At 42.7% G+C, this 23551-nt stretch overlaps 1 protein-coding gene across 1 annotated transcript in view; it reads left to right on the forward strand.

Annotated features, from left to right (window-relative positions):
* ELAVL4 (ELAV like RNA binding protein 4) overlaps positions 1–18834 on the forward strand; it is a 303168-nt gene extending 284334 nt beyond the window's left edge. Inside the window, 6 exon segments of the mRNA XM_030205825.1 lie at positions 407–544; positions 546–629; positions 7573–7611; positions 18507–18547; positions 18550–18611; positions 18613–18834. Of these exon segments, the coding sequence (XP_030061685.1) occupies positions 407–544; positions 546–629; positions 7573–7611; positions 18507–18547; positions 18550–18611; positions 18613–18834 (586 nt within the window).
* Positions 18835–23551: the final 4717 nt, after the last annotated feature.

The raw sequence follows: 23551 nt of genomic DNA on the forward strand, positions 1-23551 counted from the left end.
ATCTATGGAGCCATTTTTTCTAAGACCATTGCTAAGAGGACAGTCTAGATATCATCCTGTTCTGACACCATACTCATCTTTTCATCCACATGGGGGTAGGCTAAGACTTCCAGGAAATTATCAGAAGTCAAATTTCTCATGTCTCAAATTTTCTTCCAAATTCCATTGGAAACTTCTATGTTAGGTTTTCCTTTATAGAAACTTTTATGAGAAAATGATCTGTCCATGAAAGGGGAATTATCTTAATGCTATAGTTAACTGTAGGGAAAAGTTAACTCTAGTCCTGCTCAAGTTGTGTTCTAAAATTGAAACAAAAGTTCGGCTGTAAAAAGTATCTTTTATTAGCATTTCCATATTGGTCTTTGGCAACCATTGTTGTAAAGCTAGACATTTGCTTTATTCTCAGGTGTGTCTCGGGTGTAGGATTCATCCGTTTTGATAAAAGAATAGAGGCAGAAGAAGCCATAAAGGGACTAAATGGCCAGAAACCAAGTGGTGCTACCGAACCAATTACTGTGAAGTTTGCCAACAACCCCAGCCAGAAAACACCAGGCACTGCTTTCACAGCTGTACCAATCCCCAAACAGACGTTACCCTGGGCCCCTTCATCATCAGGCTCAGAGATTCAGGTAATTATCAATGAAGAAACGAACATTTTGGACTCTTTACAATTTTTGTGAATGGTGCATGTTTAACCAAAACAACGGGCATTTGCCATGGTTTTCTCCACAGTGTCGTAGGCTTTGATATAGCTTTCCTATTAGTTGACTAGAATGCAGACACAAACATGCATTAGAATGCATTTCATTCAATAATAATTTATATAAAGTGCTTTGTAAAAATCTTTACACCCTGATTATTTTTCACATTCTGCTGTCCAAGAAATAATATTCAGAATGCGTTAAAGTAGCCGTTTGTTTCACTGATCTCCACAATACACTTTTACACTTTCAATATGAAAGAACAAGTAAAGAAATATTCAAAAGCTAATTAAAAATAAGAAACCAAAAACCCTTCATTGAATAAGCTTTACACCCTTTCAGGTGAATTTTCAAAAGATTCCAACACAAATCGGGAGATGGGCGACCTTCTCGCAAAGTCGCCCAAATCAGCATAATTGAAAGCCGATTTGGGGCGCCCTCAACTGCTTTCCGTCGCAGGGACGACCAAAGTTCACGGGGGGGGGGGAGTATCGGCAGTGTAGCGAAGGCAGGACTTGGGCGTGCTTAGGAGATGGGCGTTCTCGGCCGATAATGGAAAAAAGAAGGGTGTCCCTGACAAACACTTGGTGTCTTTGGTGGCCATCTTACATTAGTCTCCACCAGTGGCGTAGCAAGGGCGGGCGGGGGGCCGGTCCACCCCGGGTGTCAACGGGTGGGGGGTGCTGTGCTCCATCCATCCACCCCCCCCTTGGCATGGAACCACACCCCCCCTTGGCATGGAACCCCCCCCCCCCCCGACGCAGTCCCCACCTGCCAACCAGGCTCCAGCTCCGTCCACCCCCAGCGTGGCGCCTCGCATCTGCAGCACTGCTGTAAAAAGAAGAAAATCGCCTCCTCGTCGGCCCTTCCCTCTGTGTCCATCCCTCGAGGAAATAGGAAGTTATGTCAGAGGGCAGGACACAGAGAGGGAAGGGCCGATGAGGAGGCGATTTTCTTCTTTTTACAGCAGCGCTGCAGATGCGAGGCGCCACGCTGGGGTGGACAGAGCTGGAACCTGGGTGGCGCCACGCTGGGGGTGGACAGAGCTGGAACCCGGTTGGCAGGTGGGGCCTGCATCGGGGTGGGGGGAGGCGGCGCCGGAACTTGGAAGGCAGGGGGTGTGCCATGTTGCCTTGCACCCAGGGGTGGGGGGTGCGCCGTGTTGCCCTGCACCCAGGGGGGGTGCACAGTGGCGATCCGCCCTGGGTGTCAGGCCACCACGGAACGCCACTGGTCTCCACTGAAGAGATTTGCAAGGCTTTAATGTGGACTTCTGTCTACACATTCTTGTCACTGTTTGGAAAAGGAATTTCTGATGCAACAGTAAATTTAAAGGCCCATTTTAGATAGAACATAGAAATCGGAATTGATATGTCCTGGTAATGATGTGAACAGTTCTGGTAGCATTTTAGAAAAGGATCTGTTGACATAGAACCTTTCTAAATCACTTGCAGGAATGCACATGTATGTGGTGACACATGTAGTGGTAGAATCCATTTTACAGTCATAAACATAAAAAATGCAGCAGTCTCAACACGTAAGTGCTGAGAGTTACATATGTAACATTGTATGTCAAATCTTACATGTATGTCTGTCATTTTGGAAACATACTTTTAAATGTTCCTATTTAAGTACAGAGGTCACAATCTTTATTTAGATTTCAGTTTCAATTTAGAGGGGGAAATAAACAACCGGCTATTAAGGAGGATACCTCCCTTCTGTAAAGGGCTGGCAGAAATAAGCACTAACCCCCCCCCCCCCCCCCTCAAAACAAAAAAAAAAGAAACAATATGTGCCAGGAAGCAGTGGCGTTCCTAGCCTGGATGGCACCTAGGGCGGATCGCCGATGTGCCCCCCCCCCCCCCCCCCCGCCTGCGAAATGACACCTTCACCCCCTGGCGAAATGACACCCCCCCCCCCCGGGTACACGCCGCTGGGGGGGGAGGGGGTGCCGCGGCGCGCGCCTGTGGGCTCCGACTTCACTAACTTCGCTTGTTTGCTGCAGCTCCCTCTGCCCCGGAACAGGAAGTAACCTGTTCCGGGGCAGAGGGAGCTGCAGCAAACTAGCGAAGTCGGAGCCCACAGGCGCGCGCCGCAGCACCCCCCAGCGGCGTGCACCCGGGGCGGACCGGCCCCACCGCCCCCCCCCCCCCTTTGGTACGCCACTGCCAGGAAGCAACTGTGAATCCCAACACCGACATTTTTTTTTTGTTACATTTTACCCTGCGCTTTCCCACTCATGGCAGGCTCAATGCGGCTTACATGGGGCAATGGAGGGTTAAGTGACTTGCCCAGAGTCACAAGGAGCTGCCTGTGCCTGAAGTGGGAATCAAACTCAGTTCTTCAGTTCCCCAGGACCAAAGTCCACCACCCTAACCACTAGGCCACTCCTCCACTGTTGCTACTATTTAGATTGTACATGGAATGTTACATGGAATGTTGCTATTCCACTAGACGTCAGCCCTTGCAGATCACCAATGTGGCCGCGCAGGCTTCTGCTTCTGTGAGTCTGACGTCCTGCACATACGTGCAGGACGTCAGACTCACAGAAACAGAAGCCTGCGCAGCCTTCTACATGGAATGTTGCTAGTGGAATGCAACATTCCATGTAGAATCTCCAATAGTAGCAACATTCCATGTAGAACCTCCAATAGTAGCAACATTCCATGTAGAATCTCCAACAGTAGCAACATTCCATGTAGAATCCCAATAGTCAACATTCCATGTAGAATCTCCAACAGTAGCAACATTCCATGTAGAAGTCGGCCCTTGCAGATCACCAATGTGGCCGCGCAGGCTTCTGCTTCTGTGAGTCTGACGTCCTGCAGGACGTCAGACTCACAGAAACAGAAGCCTGCACAGCCTTCTACATGGAATGTTGCTAGTGGAATAGCAACATTCCACTAGTATCTAGAGTCTCCAATAGTATCTATTTTATTTTTGTTACATTTGTACCCTGCGCTTTCCCACTCATGGCAGGCTCAATGCGGCTTACATGGGGCAATGGAGGGTTAAGTGACTTGCCCAGAGTCACAAGGAGCTGCCTGTGCCTGAAGTGGGAATCGAACTCAGTTCCCCAGGACCAAAGTCCACCACCCCCTAACCACTAGGGACCTACATGTGCATTCCGTTTCTGAAATGGGGGCTACACTTGTAGAATTTGGTTCTGCCCAAGGCCTTCCAAAGCCATGCTCCCTTGCGATCTGCTCACGTAAATACCTGCTTTCTGAAGCTGGATTTTAAACATGTATGCAACGTACACATGCACATGCTGGTATTCACACATGTAAATCACGAATAGAGCTTCAAAACTAAGGGCCTTAAACTGTCCTGTGGAACTTTGCAGTTTAGAATTCCCTCCATTCCTCCTAACAATTTTGATAATTTACAGATTGTCTTCACTTAGAAAAAAAAGCATAAAATGCTTATTGTTAACAAAAGCGAGTTTCTTTTGTTGCCCATTGACATTTTTCCCCGTTTTTTGTTAAAGGCAAAAGCGGTAGCTAGGGATTCCCACCTGTGAAGACTGCTATACTGTTTCCTCAGAGAATTCAAAGTTGCTTATCTGTAGCAGGTGTTTTCTGAGGAGAGCAGAATATCATTCCTCACAAAGCTCAACACATTTCACAGGAGTTGACTTTTACTGGCAATCCTATATAATAATTCTCACCTCCAACGTTCTATGCTTGGGACCGTGGCTCCCTGGCTGCAGGTGGTCTGCGAGGCAGACACGCACGGACGTCACTGACGTCAAAACAGCTGATTCCAAGGCAAGGAGATTTCCCTACTCCTCCTACTGCCTCGGAATCAGCTGTCACCCCTCGAAACCCCCCCCTTCAGCGAACCTGTCCCCCCCCCTACCGGAATGCCGAAAACCGCACCCCCCCCCCCCCTCCCCGCCGCTGTTGTGCACTACCTGTGCTGACAGCTGTTGTTCTGCCCTTCGGTTGGGTTCCTCAAACATCTTCTCAGAAAGTTTAACTCCATGCGTCTGACGTCAGACGCATGTGTGCGTCTGACGCCAGACGCACGCAGAGGAACTTCCCGACAAGATGATTGAAGAACCAACGGGAAGGAAGAACAACACTTCAGCTGTAAGAACAAGTAGCACGGCAGCGGCGGGGGGGCAGTTTTCGCCGGCACGGGGGGGGGGGGGGGAAACACAGCTTCGTGGAAGGGGGGGGGTTCAAGAAGGGGGGGGTTCAAGGGGGCTGTAGCACGGAGTGGGGGGAATTGCCTGCCTAAGGCCCGTTTCCTTGCCTACAGAAACAGGCCTTTTTTACTAGTAGCTTTATAAGAAGCTGAGGTGGCCCACATATGAGTGGTGCAAAACTCTGGAACGTTCAAAAAGCTTTGTTTACATATATCTAACACAGGCCCTGCTGAATGATGTCACCCACCTGTAAGTACTGATAGCCTGCTCTCCTCAGAGAACAGTTGCTACAGGTAAGCAACTTCATTGTATTGATGCTTAGGACTCGGCAATAATATAGTTTCAAACTTTGCATTTTAAAGGATGGAGATGTAACCTTGCTACATTTAAAGTAATCGATATACTCTCATTAGTTGAATTCTGAACTGTGACGCTCCATTAATGAGCTTCGTTTGCACTGAAAAGTGAACGCCTGAAGCATGCAAGCTTTTCCTTCACTGAAATGTACTTTGTGAAGTTTGAGGGATGTTTTCAAAATGAACTTCCTTTCTCTTTTTATCACAGAATCATGCAATCTTGAGATACCACAAGCCTTCATCTTTGATTTAACTCTCACAGCATGAGCATATTAGAAATAGCAAACTGACAAAAAGCTATTTATGGTGCCTCTTCTTGAAATAGTTAATGATGTTTTATTTATTTATTTATTTATTACATTGGGACTAGCCATAAAAAAACAATGAAAAAAAAAAAAGCTCCCACAACATTGTGCCATGTCAGCAACTACCACTCAAAAATTCAAATGTTCAGATGCGAAGATATATAGCGTAAATGAAAATCTAGACAAAAGGGAGATCTCAAAACTTAAGCACGCTAAAGTCTGTATCTGTACAGAGGAAAGGCCTCAAGAAGCCCCCGGCAAATAAACCAAGCTCGAGTCTAAGTAATGACTATCGATGCGGAGAACATACGCTGACCACAGAACCCTGAGGCAGGTCCACGAAACGACGGCCATCGTTGGTTGTGGTCAGAGGCGTTAGAAGAATCCGCACGATAACATGATTAAGATAAGTGTTATCTTTTTGCTGTACTAGGTATAGTTAAATGAATAAAAAATCAAAAAATAAAATTAAGTAAAACTGATTGAATTGACATTAATACTACAGCAGCGCAGAGGATTTTTGGCCAATGATGAAGAAGTCCAGCCCCTCGAACTTGGTTTATTTGCCGGGGGCTTCTTGAGGCCTTTCCTCTGTACAGATACAGACGTTAGCGTGCTTAAGTTTTGAGATCTCCCTTTTGTCTAGATTTTCATTTTGAAGAACGGGGAGAGATACTCCGGTGGATTTGGATACTACGACCCACTACTTAACATTTCTAGAGCGCTACTAGGGTTACGCAGCGCTGTACAGTTTAACAAAAAGGGACAGGGATAAAGATATATAGCGTAGACACTGCTGCTTTTCAACACCTTGGCTAAAATGATTATCATCAGCATGTCTTACTTTTTCCTTTATTGTTTGACCTGTAACCTTACTGTGTCTAACGCCAGGTACCTCCTTTTGAGATATAAATCTTTCAAGATGGTTTTGCCTCTACAGGAAGCTAAGGGCCCTGTGTACTAATGTGCGCTAGTGTTTTTAAAGCGTGCTAAAAATGAGCGTGTGCTGTGTACACGCTAGCACGCCTCTAGCATGGCTTAGTAAACAAGGTCCTAAGTTTATATTGCTATGCTTGTAGTTTTTAATCATGATGTAGCCCAACTCTTTGTAATACTGAATATTACTGATGGAAATAGATTTGTAAACGTAATCAAACTTAAAGCCATCGACTCATAGTTTAGTTAGTGTCCTTTAAATTAAAGGTCGATATTTTCATGAACGACCATAATAAACCTAAAGATTTGCCTTGATTTGATAAAAATTAGACTCAGGAACCTACCAGGTCAAAGCTTTTAGTTCAGCATTCTTTAAATAAATACCTTTTGTCAAAACAGGATGTGTTATGCTTACTGGTCATGTGCATCTCCAATTCTAGGGAGCAGCTTATTAAGCTGTTCAACATAGAAAGAAGCCCTTTTACTACGCTGTGCGAAAGTTGGCCTGGACGATTACTAGGGTGTGGGTTTCCTGTGCGCTGTGGCCACCTTTTAATGCGGGGGGGGGGGTGAAATGGCCATTTTTTACGTATCGGCAAGCCTGGACTATTACTAGCGTGTGGGTTTCCCATGGGCTGTGGCCACCTTTTAATGCTGGGGGGTTAAAAAATGGCCGATTTTTACGTATCGGCAATATTGGCCACGTGCTCATTTTTCCATTAGCATCGTGGCCATTAGTGTGTGAGCACCTTAACTACACCTATTTTTGAGGTGGTAAGGCTCCGTGGCTAATGGGTTAATTGCACGCAATACCTCCACGCACTAACTCGTTAGCGCTGATTTGCCCACTTTCCTTCCGCCCCCAAACAGGCCCTAGCCCTAAAAAATGACAATTATTTAGTGCATGGGAAGTGCACTTACATGCCAAACTATCTCAAGCGCACCCCCACAGTAAGCGTTTTTTTAACTTGCGGTAAGCACACCACCGCAGTCGTAGTAAAGGTCCCTCAAAGGTATTAAATTTGGTTTTTCTCTTAATATGGAACTTGATTCATAATGGTCACTGCGCAATCGTGCAATCTGTGAAACATTAACCACAGAGGACCCTCCTTCTCTTTCAGGCTGGACAATTGCTGTAATATGGCCTATGGCTTAAAGAGGTAATTAGAATTCCACAGATTGCCAGATGTCCATGTTGGCATAGCTTGATGTTTTATTATTTTTTTTTAATTCACTACCGTTTATTTTGTTTTCATTCCTTCTTTTTTTTCCACAGCATGTCGAATTCTTTTTTAAGTTTGGACCTCCACCTGCTTTTGTTCTTTGAGGGCACATAAAAAAGGCTGTCTGGTTTTTTTTTTCCTTTTATTTACAGGTGGGCTTCTAAGATGGCTTAGGTGCAACAGCTACTAACCTTGAATAGACCTGTTTACCATTATTATTGGGAACAAAGAAAATCCTGTTAATTCCAAAGCTTATAATTGAACATTTTATGAACCATTTGGTAGCAATTATTAATGCAAAAAAATTTTGCTATTGGGCAAACAAAATGATAAAACTAAGGCTCTCTTAATTGAAAAGCTGATTGTCTAGCAATTCCCATTAGAAATCTAATTTGGAATAACAGCCTGAAGCTAGAAACCAAAATAAAAAAGGTTGTCTGCTTTCTCAGTTTTTCATTTATGATACACTCCGATAGTGTAAACGTGTGCGCCTTAATCCCATCTGGGGGTCTTTTCTTACAGGTTTAACGGTGGCTTGCAAATATTTCTTGGCATTTTTTTTTTATTTGCTTTGAAGAGGTTTTCATTTAAAATGTTTCATCTTTCAAGTATCGGACATTGTCATGGCTCATAATTGACGACTTCCAAATCTAGCCTGCAAATTGTACAATGAAGTTGATGAGTATTAGAGGGGTTTTTTCATTGTTCTTTACTGATGTTTTAACTAGATGAATGATACAGGGGAGGAATTTGTTTAAGTTGTATACTAGAAACTACAAAAGCCTTTTGTTTAGTCTCATGAACCTGCCGTGCTTACTAGAAAAATATTTAAAAACAGCCTCCAGAACAGCTATGGTATGAATGATGTTGTGCAAAATAACATTAAAATGGCAGCAACACACTGATAGGTATCCCACACACTAAACAGTATTACGACAATATGTCAATTGCAGTTTCAATATTTTGTACTAAAGGTTGCTTAAGTAAACAGGAAAAGCATTTTCTATAGAAACGGTTGAAGGCCTGATATAAATAAAAGACTCTTATGGGCCTTTCACTAAAGCTTAGCATGTGCTTACAGACATGCATGTGCACTGTCACGTAGCCCCATAGATGTAAAATAGAACATGCAGCATTTAGGGGGAGATTCTATATTTATTTATTTATTTCATTTGTTTATTTGTTACATTTGTATCCCACATTTTCCCACCTATTTGCAGGCTCAATGTGGCTTACATAGTACCGTAGAGCATTCGCCATCCGTTAAAGAAACCAATACAGGCGGTATTATGGTTGGAGTAAGGACCATATGTGTTAGTTACAATGGGAATCAAGGAGAGGAAAGATTATTTAGTGTCCAGTACAAGCTTTGGTTATGTTGTGCTGCAGAGTGCAGGCATTTATGTTGGGTCAGCAGTATGCCTTTTTGAACAGGTACATAAGTAAATAAGTAATGCCACACTGGGAAAAGACCAAGGGTCCATCGGCCCAGCGTCCTGTCCACGACAGCGGCCAATCCAGGCCAAGGGCACCTGGCAAGCTTTCCAAACGTACAAACATTCTATACTGTTATTCCCGGGAATTGTGGATTTTTCCCAAGTCCATTTAGTAGCGGTTTATGGACTTGTCCTTTAGGAACCGTCTAACCCCCTTTTAAACCGCGCCAGCTAAACCGCCTCACCACGTTCTCCGGCAACGAATTCCAGAGTTTAATTACGCGTTGGGTGAAGTCGCCCTCCGCTGCACCTTTCCAATTCCACTATATCTTTCTTGAGATGCGGCGACCAGAAATTGAACACAGTACTCAAGGTGCGGTCCGCACCATGGAGCGATATAACGGCATTATAACATCCTCACAACCTGTTTTCCATACCTTTCCTAATAATACCCAACATTCTATTCGCTTTCCCGAGCCGCAGCAGCACACTGAGCAGAAGGTTTCAGTGTATTATCGACGACGACACCCAGATCCCTTTCTTGGTCCGTAACTCCTAATGTGGAACCTTGCATGACGTAAGTCTTTAATGATTTCCTGAAGTTTAGGTGGTTGTAGGTTGTCTTCACAACTTTTGGCAGTGCGTTCCATAATTGTGTGCTTGTATAGGAGAAGCTGGATGCATTGTAAATTTAAAACGAATTGGAGAAAATTTTCTTCAATCACGTTAATTAAACTCTGGAATTTGTTGCCAGAGAATGTGGTAAAGGCGGTTAGCTTAGCAGAGTTTAAAAAAGGTTTGGACGGCTTCTTAAAGGAAAAGTCCATAGACCGTTATTAAATGAACTTGGGGAAAATCCACTATTTCTGGGATAAGCAGTATAAAATGTTTTGTACATTTTTGAGATCTTGCCGGGTATTTGTGACCTGGAATGGCCACTGTTGGAAACAGGATGCTGGGCTCGATGGACCTTTGGTCTTTCCCAGTATGGCAATACTTATGTACTTATGAGATTAGCCTTACTGGGCTGTGAAAGAAATACTCTGTTTTTCATGCAATGGTTTAGCCCTTATGGATCAAAGATACTTTGTGGCCAATACTTAAAGGAGTATATACTCCAAATTTTGAACATTAGGTTTTTAAATAGACCTCTATGAAAATTTACTAGGGCAGGCTTCCTAAATTTATATTCCTAGTTCCACTAGGCCTAAAATGTGAGTGGCGACAGGGTGGACTTGGGGGTTGGAGACTATAAGTTAGGAGCTCAGCACTGAATTTCAGCACTAGACAATCGGAATTAGGCTCCTAAATCTTGGTAAGTGAATGGCAGACCTAAATTTAGCAGCATAACTTCAGTGAAATTTCATTTGAAAATTTAGACTCCTAAGTTTGACTGAAAATTGTGGACAAATGTAGTACTTAAGTACTTAAATATAGGGGCACAGCTTTTTTTAATAGTAGTCCCTTTATATTTTACTCAGTAGTAACTGAAATCTTACATAATGGGAAAGAAAAGAGAGGTGCTGTTGCTGGGAGATTTCAGTCTGCCAGATGTGGATTGGAAAGTTCCATCTGCAGAATCGGAAAGAAGTAGAGAGGATTGTGGATGCTTTTCAAAGTGCTCTGCTCAGACAAATACTGACAGAACCCACGAGAAAGGGAGCGATGCTGGATCTGGTGATCACAAATGGGGATAGTGTGTCAAATGTCCAAGTGAGTGCCCACCTGGGCAGCAGTGACCATCAAACAGTTTGGTTTAATATAACATAGTAGCATAGTAATGACGACAGATAAAGACCTATACGGTCCATCCAGTCTGCCCAACAAGATAACTCATATGTCCTACTTTATATGTATACCTGACCTTGATTTATCCTTGCCATTTTCGGGGCATAGACCGTAGAAGTCTGCCCAGTACTTGCCCCGCCTCCCAACCACCGATGCTGCCACCCCAATCTCTGCTAAGCTTCTGAGGATCCATTCCTTCTGAACAGGATTCCTTTATGTTTATCCCACGCATTTTTGAATTCCGTTACCGTTTCATCTCCACCACCACCTCCCGCGGGAGGGCATTCCAAGTATCCACCACTCTAAGTGAAGGGCAGCCACTCAAAACTCAAAGTCCTGGATTTCAAGCATGCTGACTTTAGTAAAATGGGGGAATACCTGAGGAAGGAGGACATATGAGAAGTGGAAGGGCAGTGGGTCCAGGCTGAAAGAAGCTATAAATATTGCCACAAACCTTTATATAAGGAGAGTAAATAAAAGCAAGAGAAAAAGGAAACCGATATGGTTCTCCAAACAAGTGGCTGAGAAAATAAAGGCTAAAGAGTTGGCGTTCCAGAAATACAGAAAAACTCAAGAAAAGGAACACATGGAGGAATACCAGATGAAACTGAAAGAAGCCAAGAGAGAGATACGTCTGGCGAAAGTGCAAGCGAAGAACAAATGCTAGAAATGTAAGGAGGTGCAACAAAATTTCTTCAGGTTTATTAGTGGAAGGAGGAAGACTAAAAATGGAAATGTGAGACTGAAAGATGCTGCGAACTGCTATGTGGATAATGATGAAGAAAAAGCAAATTTTGTTCTGTTTTCACTGAAGAAAATCCTGGAGAAGGACCACAATTGACTGGCAAAAGTACATATGAGAATGGAGCGGATATAGCACGTTCACAGAAGCGAATGTGTATGCACAACTTGAAAAATCTAAAGGTGGATAAAGCCATGGGACCGGACGGGATCCACCTCAGGATATTGAGTGACGGGTCCTCTTAAAAATTTGTTTAATAAATCTTTGGAGACGGGAGAGGTTCCATGGGATTGGAGAAGAGCGGATCTGGTCCCTTTTCACAAAAGTGGTGATAGGGAAGAACCTGGAAACTACAGGCTGGAAGGCCTCACTTCGGTTATTGGAAAAGTAATGGAAGCAATGCTGAAGGAAAGGATAAGGAATTTCCTGGAATCCAATAAGTTGCAAGATCCGAGACAACATGGTTTCTACCAAACGTGAATCGTGCCAACCGAATCTCATTGAATTCTTTGACTTGGTGACCAGAATATTGAATCAAGGACATGCTATAGATGTAATCTGCTTAGATTTCAGGAAAGTCTTTGACACGGTTCCCCACAGGAGGCTCTTGAATAAACTTGACAGGCTGAAGATAGAACCCAACATGGTGAACTGGATTAGGAACTGGTTGATGGACAGATGCCAGAGGGTGGTGGTTAATGGAATTCTCTTGGATGACGGAAAGGTGAGAAGTGGAATGCCTCAGGGATCGGTGCTGGGGCTGATTATGTTCAATATATTTGTGATTGACATTGCCGATGGGTTAGATGGTAAAGTTGCCTTTTTGCGGATGATACCAAGATTTGTAAGAGTGGACACCCCAGAGGGAGTGGAAAAACATGAAAAAGGATCTGCAGAAGCTAGAAGAATAGTCTCATGTTTGGCAATTAAAACTCAATGCAAAGTGATGCACTTAAGGAGTAGAAATCCATGGAGAGGGTGGTGAAAGTCTGATATGTACGACAGGGAGAGGGATCTTGGGGTGATAGTATCTGAGGATCTGCAGGTGACAAAACAGTGTGACAGGGTGGTGGCCATAACCAGAAGATGCTAGGCTGTATAGAGAGAGGTGTGACCAGCAGAAGAAAGGGTGTGTTGATGCCCCTGTACAAGTCATTGGTGAGGCCCCACCTGGAGTATTGTGGTTTAGTTTTGGGAGGCCGTATCTTGCTAAGGGTGTAAAAGACTGAAGTGGTGCAAAGAAAAACTACAAAAGTGGTATGGGATTAGTGTTACAAGTCGTTTGAGGAGACACTTGCTGACCTGATCATGTATACCCTAGAGGAAAGGAGAAACAGGGGTGATATGATACAGACATTCAAATATTTGAAAGGTATTAATCCGCAAACAAACCTTTTCTGGAGATGGGAAGGCAGTAGAACTAGAGGACATTGAATGAGGTTGAAGGGGGGAGACTCAAGAAAAATGTCAGGAAGTATTTTTTCACGGAGAGAGTGTTGGATACTTGGAATGCCCTCCCGCGTGAGGTGGTGGAGATGAAAATGGTAACGGAATTCAAAACTGCATGGGATAAATATAAAGGAATCCTGTTCAGAAGGAATGGATCCTCAGAAGCTTAGCAGAGATTGGGTGGCTGCACCAGTGGTTGGGAGGCGGGGCTAGTGGTTTGGAGGCAGGGCTAGTGCTGGGCAAAACTTCTATGGTCTATGGCCTGAAAATGGCAGGGACAAATCAAGGTCAGGTATACATATAAAGTAGCACATATGAGTTTATCTTGTTGGGCAGACTGGATGAACCATACAGGTCTTCCTCTGCCGTCATCTACTATGTTACTATAACAAGACATTCCTGAATGTACTCTACTTTCTGTGATGTACAATTGCATGTGCACTTAGACATGGATCCCAAAAAACATGACCCTCAGAGTGTTCATCACTCCCTTCACGGAGAGAGTGGTGGATGCTTGGAATGCCCTCCCGCGGGGTGGTGTGGAGATGAAAACGGTAACGGAATTCAAACATGCGTGGGATAAACATAAAGGAATCCTGTTCAGAAGGAATGGATCCTCAGGAGCTTAACCGAGATTGGATAGCAGAGCCGGTAGTGGGAGGCGGAGCTGGAGGTTGGGAGGCGGGGATAGTGCGGGGCAGACTTATACGGTCTGTGCCAGAGCCGGTGGTGGGAGGCAGGGATAGTGCTGGCAGACTGTTGTTTATGGAACACAAAAATAACGTAAGATAAAAATGCAAAAAATACCTGTAGCTCCATTTTATTCTACAAGGCTCCAAAAAAGAAGGGAACGAATAAACTGTAGTACAGTTTGGATGCATCAAAAGAAATTTACCGGTAACAATCTGAGGAACAACATCCTTCTGCTAAGAATCCATTGACCCTAAAGTATATAAATAATCAGTACTTTGTGCTAGTTTAATTCAGTTTTTCCTTGGGGATAGAGACGTTTCTTCATGGGTAAGCAGGCAAAGTCAATCCTACATGTAGGTGATACCACCAATGACTGGACATACCCTTGCTCTGTTCAAAAAGGCTGGAAAACTTTTAGTGCCATACATGGGTGGACACTGCAAGGCCCAGGGCTGTCACAGCACTGAGAAACACCCTGGCAGTCAGGAAAGTAGTTTGATGAGCAGGCTGAAGAAGGTAGAGTTGTCCCTCTCCTCTCCAGTGATACAGGAAGGATGAGCACCAGCCCTGACTAGTTAGATGTAAAAAAGTCATAGGCCAACAATGACTTTGAAAAGAAGCTTGCTGTAGAGACAAGAATTAATACTAAGGGCCCTGTTTACTAAGGTGCACTAGTGTTTTTAGCGCACGATAAAATTAGCATGTGGTAAACACTAGAGACACCTATATAATCCTATCAGGTGAATTTTCGAAAGAGAAGGGCGCCCATCTTCCAACACAAATTGGGAGATGGGCATCCTTCTCGCAAGGTCGCCCAAATCGGCATAATCGGTAGCCGATTTTGGGCACCCTCAACTGCTTTCTGTCGCGGGGATGACCAAAGTTCACGGGGGGGGGGGGGTGTCAGCTGTGTAGTGAAGGCAGGACTGGGGCATGCTGAGGAGATGGGCATCCTCGGCTGATATGGAAAAAGAAGGGCGTCCCTGACGAACACTTTGGCGACTTTACTTGGTCCATTTTTTTTCACGACCAAGCATCAAAAAGGTGCCCGTACTGACCAGATGACCACCGGAGGAAATCAGGGATGACCTCTCCTTACTCCCCCAGTGGTCACAAACCCCCTCCCACCCTCAAAAAATATCTTTAAAAATACTTTTTTGCCAGCCTCAAATGCCATACTCAGGTCCATCGCAGCAGTATGCAGGTACCACAAACCCACTGTACCCACATGTAGGTGCCCCCCTTCATCCCTAAGGGCTATGGTAGTGGTGTACAGTTGTGGGTTTTGGGGGGGGGGGGTTGGGGGCTCAGCACCCAAAGTAAGGGAGCTGTGCACCTGGGAGCATTTCTGAAAGCCATTGCAGTGCCCCCTAGGATGCCCGGTTGGTGTCCTGGCATGTGAGGGGGACCAGTGCACTACGAATGCTGGCTCCTCCCACGACCAAATGAGTTTGATTTGGTCGTTTTGAGATGGGCGTCCTCGGTTTCCATTATCGCCGAAAACCGGGGACGAGCATCTCAAAAACGACCTAAGGATGACCATCTCTAAGGTCAACCTAAATGTTGAGATTTGGGCGTCCCCGACCGTATTATCGAAACGAAAGATGGACGCCTATCTTGTTTTGATAATACGGGTTGCCCCGCCCCTTTATGGGGCCGTCCTGCGAAGACGCTCTCATGAAAACTTGGGCACCCCGTTCGATTATGCCCCTCCACGGGTCTCTCTAGCATTATGCGCTAAAAATGCCAGCGCACCTATAGCGTGGCTTAGTAAACAGGGCTCTAAAAATGTTTTCAAGTACATGTGGTGCAAAAAAGCTCATGAGGGAGTCAGTTGGACCACACTGGACAACGGAGGAGTAAAAGGGAGTGCTCAGGAAAGATAAAGCAATAGAAGAAAAACGAAGTAATTTCTTTATCTCAGCCTTTACTGTTGTGGATATTAGAGTCGTGTCTACACCAGAGACCTTCTTAGGTGGTGATGATTTAGAGCAAATAAAGCATATCACTGTAAGGGCCCTGTTTACGAAGCCACGTTATAGGACCATTAGCATTTTTAATGCGTGTTAACCATGTACGATTGCTGTGTACGTGCCTACAATACCTCTATAGGCACCTACACGATTAGAACGCATGCTAATTGTAGGCGCGTTAAAACACTAACATGCCTTAGTAAACAGGGCCCTAAGTCTAGAAGGTGTAAACGGTTCATATTGGCAAACATGAGAGCAGCAAATCACCAGGGCCAGACGATATTCACCTCAAAGGCCTGGAAGAGTTCAAACATGAAATGACAAACCTGTTACAAGTAAAATGTAACCAGTCATTCAAAACAGCCACAATTCCTGAGGATTGGACGTTATCTAATATGATGCCAATATTTAAAATGGGCTTCGAGGAAATTTCAGATCATGGTGGGGATATGGATAAAATATTGGACTTAGAGTGACTTTCACTTTGGTTTTCTTATGTTATTCCTTCTTGTCTTCATTCTCTCTTCTTGATGTGGACTTTTGGATAATGTTTTCTTCTACTAAAGGTTTTCCCTTTATTTTTCTTTATTTTGGATTGTACGTTGTATTCTTTGCATGATATTATTTATGTAACATTAGAGATCTGAAATAAAATAAAGATAAATTGGACTTCAGGGGTGATCTAGGAAACTATAGACTGGTGATCCAGTCAAAATAGTTCAAGCTATAGTAAAATACAAAATTACTGACCATATGGAATAGGCAGGGCTTAATGGGAATGAGTCAGCATGGATTTAGTAAAGGCAAGTCTTGCCTTACCAATTTTTTAAAATATATTGGAAGGCGTAAACAGTTAAAATGGATAATGTTGAACCAGTTGATGTGGAGGGGCATTTTTGAGATGACATCTAAATCCGATTGTGGACGTTTTGCTGAAAACGTCCAAAAATCAAGTGGTGAGTTTAGCGATTTTCGATACAGAAAAACATCTGGCTTGTTATTTCAAAAAAGGCCATTTCCTAGACATTTTGTACTCATTGTATTTTTCTTTTGTAACCATTATTGAAAAAAAAATGTCCAAGGGGAAAACGCACATAAACAAGCCATTGGGATGTATGGGTGGAGGGGGGTCAGAATTCGTAATAGACTTCGGTGGACTTCTCACCATTTCCCCTTCATATTGTATGGGGAGCCCTCCAAAACCCACCAAAACCTACTGTACCCAACAATACACGACTACTATGGCTGCAGGTGTCACGTATATGTGGGTACAGTAAGTTTTTGTTGGGGGTTGGAGGGATTATATAAGTTCTGGGGCCCTTTTACTAAGCCTACGCACACCCAACGTGGAGACGCCTCCCAGCAACCGCATGGATCTTGCGGTAATTTCATTTTTGGTGCGCATCTGATTTGCACGTCCATAAAATAATTTTTTATTTTAGGATGCGCGTATTGGACACGCGCCAAGTGGCATTTGATGCAGTGGCGTAGCCACAGGTGGACCTGGGTGGGCTGGGGCCCACCCACGTAGGACTTAGGCCCACCCAACACATTTAGCGGTAGCTGGTGGGGATCCCAAGCTTGGCCAGCTCAAGATTTCCCCCGTTGGTAACGAAAATGCTACTCTCCACGATACCTGCACCTGCGCATGCTCAGTTTTCAGTGCATGCCTGCTGCTGACTGCCAAGATGGAAAGAAGCGTTTTCTCACCAGCTGAGATATTTTTTTGGTTGGGGGGGGGAGAACACTTTGTGCCCACCCACTTCTTGCCTAGGCCCACCCAAAATCTGTTGTCTGGCTACGCCCCTGATTTGATGCGCATAGGTCATTACCGCCCGGTTACCACGTGAGACTTTACAGATAGGTCAATGGCTGGTAGTACACTCTCAGACCCAAAATGGATGTGCAGCAATTTTCATTTTGCCGCACATCCATTTTCAGCAAAAAATTTTTAAAGGCATTTTTTTACAGGTGTGCTTAAAAAATGATTCCGCGCGCCTCCAAAACATGCATCTACACTACCGCAGGCCATTTTTCAACACGCCTTTATAAAAGGGCTCCTGAGCTTGCTTGTCCAATAAGAAACCAAAGTGACTTACTTACAACTGTGTTCTCTGTGGACCAGAGGAGAAATCAATCATGCACACCCTCCTACTTTCCCAGGGAATTATCTCTACCTTTCCCCCCCCCCCCCCCCCCCCCACCTTTTTAGAAAGCCACGCAGTAATGTCGACACAGCACATTTACTTGAATGGGCTGTGTCGGCAGTATTTCACCGGCAGCCGTTATTGCAGCTTTGTAAAAGGAGAGGGGGGTTGTTTTGTAAGGTTGAAAGGACCTAGCTGTACGTAGAAATGCACATGTGAAAAAGACTTTCTAGCCTTTTCTATCATCGCTAGGGCACATGGCATTGATTGCATCATCTGATGATCTCAGGTATATGACTGACTCATCTACTGTCCATAAAGAACACCAGTTACAGGTGCACGGTTTAGCTCTCCTTGACTCGTAAAAACATTTATGCAGCTTAGATTGTACAAAACCTAGGTCTAATTTATTTTGTAAATCCAACGATGCAATTTTCATCTTGCAGAGTGGATTATAAACTTGAAAAAAAACTTCCTTATTTATTATTTTTCGGGAGGGGTGGTGTTGCAGCTTTTCAGTTTCATTCGCATGCAATTCATGGTAAAAAAAAAATTTTTGAAAGAACCTATCACGAAAAGCACCTTTTTTTAATTTATTTATTAGGTTTCCTCCAATCACAATTGATGGAATGACAAGCCTTGTTGGGATGACATCCCTGGCCACACTGGAACTGGCTGGTGCATCTTTGTCTACAACTGTCCTCCTGAATTCAGATGAAAGTGTTTTGTGGCAGCTCTTTGGCCCATTCGGCGCGGTCAACAACGTCAAGGTGATCCGCGACTTCAACACCAACAAGTGCAAGGGGTTTGGCTTTGTTACCATGACCAACTATGATGAAGCTGCTATGGCAATCGCCAGCCTTAACGGATATCGCTTAGGAGACCGAGTATTGCAAGTTTCCTTTAAAACCAACAAAACTCATAAATCTTGAATTTCATATCAATTACCTTTTAATATATATATATATATTATATAAATATATATATGAACAAAAAGTGAAATGGAAAAAAAATAAAAATAAGACTCTTCAAGGCTTATATTCAACCATGGACTTTATAAGCCAGTGTTGCCTAAGTATTAAAACATTGACTCTCCTGTCGTGACCAGAAGGATTTTAATAATGCTTAGAAAAAAAAGAAAAAACAAAATCTTTGATGCATTGAATGTTCTTTCATAGCTGTCGTCACTGAATATAAATACATATAACAATGTGCAGGGATTTTTACCCGGCCAGCTAGTTTTACTACCTTCTTTGAAGGTGGATCTTTTAAGATGACCATTCACTTCATTTTAAGAAAAAAAAATAAAAAAAAACGCTTTTTACAAAACTTATAGGGATTAAAGGATAGAGAAAAAATTATTTTTTTCCCTCCATTTGTTATTTTTTTTTCAAATCGATCCAATCAGATTGGTGAAGTCCCCTAACTTTAAATTAAAGAGAACGATAAAAGTTGCAAAATAATTACTTTTGCAGATATTTTATTTTTCCTTTTTTTTTATATATATCATGTGAACTAAACAGTCCTTCTCTGTTAGGGAACGGGTAGAGGGGGGATACCTGATGACATAACAGTTTAAATCTCTTAACAATGTTGCCAAGAGGTGGTCTCTTTGCTGAAAATGGTTTCAAGAAAAATCTAGTTTTATAAAAATATAAAGAATTTTTACAAGAGATCTGATTTGAGAAAAAACAAAATATTTGACTGGCTAATTTATGGGAAATTGACAACTTTGTCATGTTCATACTGCACTGGTACTTTTTAGAGATCAAGAAGTGTGTTTTAAATTGGAATAATAGATTGTTTTTTTGAAGGATGGGCTACAAACAGATGAATCTTCTTATCTTTTCATAGCATATAATAAAAAAAAAATATTGAATAAAGGGAGAGTTTTCTTGCCCAGCACACAAGTTCCCCACAGTCAAAACCCAAATCAAGGAGATGAGTTGCAAGGTAATTTTTCTTTAAGTCATCCAGTACGTGATATCAACAGAACAAAAGTAAAATAATAGATATATATTAATTTTTTGGGTCAAATACTTCCTTAGTTTGAGCAGTAGGTGCTACAGAATTATTTACATATCTTAGTGTCATAGTTAAATGTAATGTGTTTAGAAAAAAACAAATACATTTGCTTTAAATTTGTTATGACTTTTCAACTTCACTTATAGCTCATGCTGATATAATTGGGCTGTGTTGGCACATTCGAAACTACTGTTTTGTGTTGTTTGAAACACGTATTTATTTATGCCGATGTGATGCATAGGGCCAAAATCAAATATAGCTAGTTTGGCTAGTCTACTTATTGTGTTACCTTAAACTTGGGAAGAAGCATATTATTGCGTCATTTTGTTGTGTGTGTTTGTGTGTATATATAATAGAATATATATATATATAAAGTTATTTTTCTTTTTATTTAATTTATTATAAGTTGTAACAATTATAAGTTGTGTTTGCTAGTTTCGTTTGTACGTCTGAACACTGTTTGCCTTACGATACTTAAGTGGCAAAGGTATCAAGGTAACTGTGTAGAATATTGTTTTGATATTTGTACATGTTCGTTGTGAATATTTTTTTTTTCTTACTGCACAGTAGAAAAGAACAACTGGTCTTTATTTTAATGTAATTCAGACTGGGGATAATGTAGCTAAGGGAACAAAATGACTGAGGGAGTGCTCTCCCATGTCCAGTTGCAACTGATAATTTTAGTATGTTTGTGCTTTGTACGGTTCTATATTTTAAACAAACAAACAAAAAAAAAGGTCATGCTCTTCCCTTGGTACTAGAAACAGTTACTCGCTATTCATAATCTAGTTTGATAGTTAATTTGCTATTGCTTTTCTTGTCTTGTTATATAAAATCTTTTCAATACAAGTTTAGTCTTAATGGTAATAAAACGTTGTTATGGTTATATATAACTTTGTGCTTATTTTGTGCATTTTTTTCCATTGCTGTATGTCACATAACTGCATGTACACCTGAGTATTGTTTTCACACTGAAGGTCGACCTTTTGTAGTAGACAAAATTTTAGCAGGGTTTTGTTTTTTAATTTATATATAATACAATGGACTCTAGTTTAAAGAACACAGTGTTCAGGGAACCTTAATACATCATCTGTTATAATGAGCACAGTATTACTGGGAAAGTGTTGTGCATTTGCTAAGCATTAAGGAGGAAGGCATGTAAAAAAAAAAAATCTTTTCCTTACAATGTGTTTTCATATCTGATGAGGGAAATAAAACTTCTGAGGACCAGGCAGTTGTATACTTCAGTTACAATGGATGATTCATGTCAATCTTGCTATTTAGATATTTCCGAGGGGAAAGTGTTGTAAATGTTTTTTTTTAATTATATTTTCATAACCTTGTTGTGTTTGAATTACTTGTATTTTAATTGTCCAGACAATAAATGAAAGTGTGTAGAATGGCTATGGACTTTGCCAATGTTTAAACGTCTTGATTCAGATGGGTTTTTTTTAATGATCTTCCGTTACTCATGGGCCCTGAAAAAGTTATTTAGGTAGCTTATATCATTGTTGAACATTATATAAAAACTGGTAAAAAAAGGCCAGTTTCTGACACAATGAACGGCCGCTAGCAAGGTTTTCCTCGGCTGCCCCTGTAGCCACCCATGTCCAGCGACCCTCCTCTCCCCCTGCGCCCAGCGGCATAGCCACCCTGTCCGCGAACCCTCCTCTCTCCTATCTCCCTGCCCTCCCTCCTGCCACCCATGTCCAGCGACCCCCTGCCCCCCTGCAGCCACCCATGTCCAGTGACCCTCTTCGCTCACCCTGCCCCCCTCCAGCCACCCTGTCCAGCCCCCTCCTCTGGACACGGATCAGCTGTGAGGCATGTTTTCTCCCCCCCGGGTTCTTGAAGTTGACATCATAATACTATGGTGAGTCCAGCCTGATCTCGGAGCCTAGCAGACCAACTCGGATGAGCCACAGTCCCAGGCAGACAGAACGTTGGAGGGTGAGAATTATTATATTGGATATGAGAATTTCTTTATGAAGCTTCTTTTATTCAAGGTATCTTTTGAAAAAAGTTTTACTTTAAGCATGTAGGGTAATTGTATAAAGTATGTGTAAACATTTACACACTGATTTTGTGCTCAAATGATTAGAATACTGGCATATGCATGTGTAAATGTACACCTACACTGATATAGGCTAAAATTCCACCTAAGAACTATTCAGTAAATATGCACATATCTTACCTGGAGGGGCATTTTTGAGATGATGTCTAAATCTGATTTGGGACGTTTTAGTAAAAACATCCAAAAATCCAATTGCAAACACGGCCATTGTCCAAACAGAAAAACGTCCAGCTTTTTGTTTCAGAAGTGGCCATCTGCTAGATGTTCTTGTGCTCAGTACGTCTTATCTTTTAGGACCATAAAAAAAAAGTCCAAAGGAAAAATGCACAAAAACAGGTCATTGGGATATATTAGGGGGGGGGGGGGGGGGCGGGGAAGCAGCATTCTTAGTAGACTGGCCACACAGACACCCCAGAAGAGTAGTGGGGCACCCTAGGAGGTACTGCAGTGGATTTCACATAAAAGAACCGAGATACATATTTCACTACCCCCTTATATTATATGGTGAGCCCTCCAAATCCCACCAAAAACCTACTGTACCTAACTGTACACCACTACAATAGCCCTTATGCCTGCAAGTGTCACCCATATGTTGATTACAGTAGGTTTTGGTGGGCTTACACTTTCCATCATAAGTGTATTAGTTAAAGTGGGATATGGGCCTTGGTCCCCTTCTCCACAGAGTGCTGCACTGACCACAAGTGAGGTGGACATAGAGGCTGGTGTGTATTGTTTCTTTCACATCTTTGAGGGAGGGAAGGAGTCAGTGACCACTGGGGGAGTAAGGGGGGGGGGGCATGCCTTAATCCCTCCAGTGGTCATTTGGGGCATCTTTTTGTGACTTACAGGTCTAGACTAAAACATCTAACTTGTAGCCCTGGATGTTTGTGCTTTGTTCTGTTATGGCAGAAGGATGTCCAAGTTGTTGGAATGCCCAAATCCTACCTCTAAACGCTCCCTTGTGATTTGCACGCACTGCAAAGAAAAATATCTCAAGTCTGAGTTTTGAAAATCAGGATTTGGATGGTTTTTTGGAGAAAAGCGTCCAAATTCCACTTTATGCTGTTATTGAGACATTTTTTTTCTCTTTTGAAAATGAGCTCCATAACCCTGGATTCTATATATGGTGCCTAGATTTTTACACGGAGATATGTGCATAACTTAATTGGTGTAACAAGGAAATCAGCATTTTTAACAGCACTTAACAAGCAATGACAAGCACTAATTGGCAATAATTACAATTTATGCTTGAAAATCGCTAAGCGTATTCTATAAAGAACTGCGCCTAAATTGCAAAGCGCGTAGTTCAAAATAAATCTGCATAGCTTAAAAGGGGCATATTTGTGGGCGTTTCATGGGCTTTCCAAAATTTACGTGCGTAATTACAGAATATGGGTCAGTTCGCCTAAATCTACGTGAAACATTTTACGCCAGGTATTTGTTGGTGTAAATAGACATGCATAGATTTAGATGCTATGGAATTGACTAAGCGTATTCTATACACCACGCTTATATCTTATAGAATATGCTTAGTACTGTGCGGATTTTTT

This window comes from Microcaecilia unicolor, chromosome 6 (assembly GCF_901765095.1).
Source record: "Microcaecilia unicolor chromosome 6, aMicUni1.1, whole genome shotgun sequence".
In the NCBI taxonomy this organism is placed as follows: domain Eukaryota; kingdom Metazoa; phylum Chordata; class Amphibia; order Gymnophiona; family Siphonopidae; genus Microcaecilia; species Microcaecilia unicolor.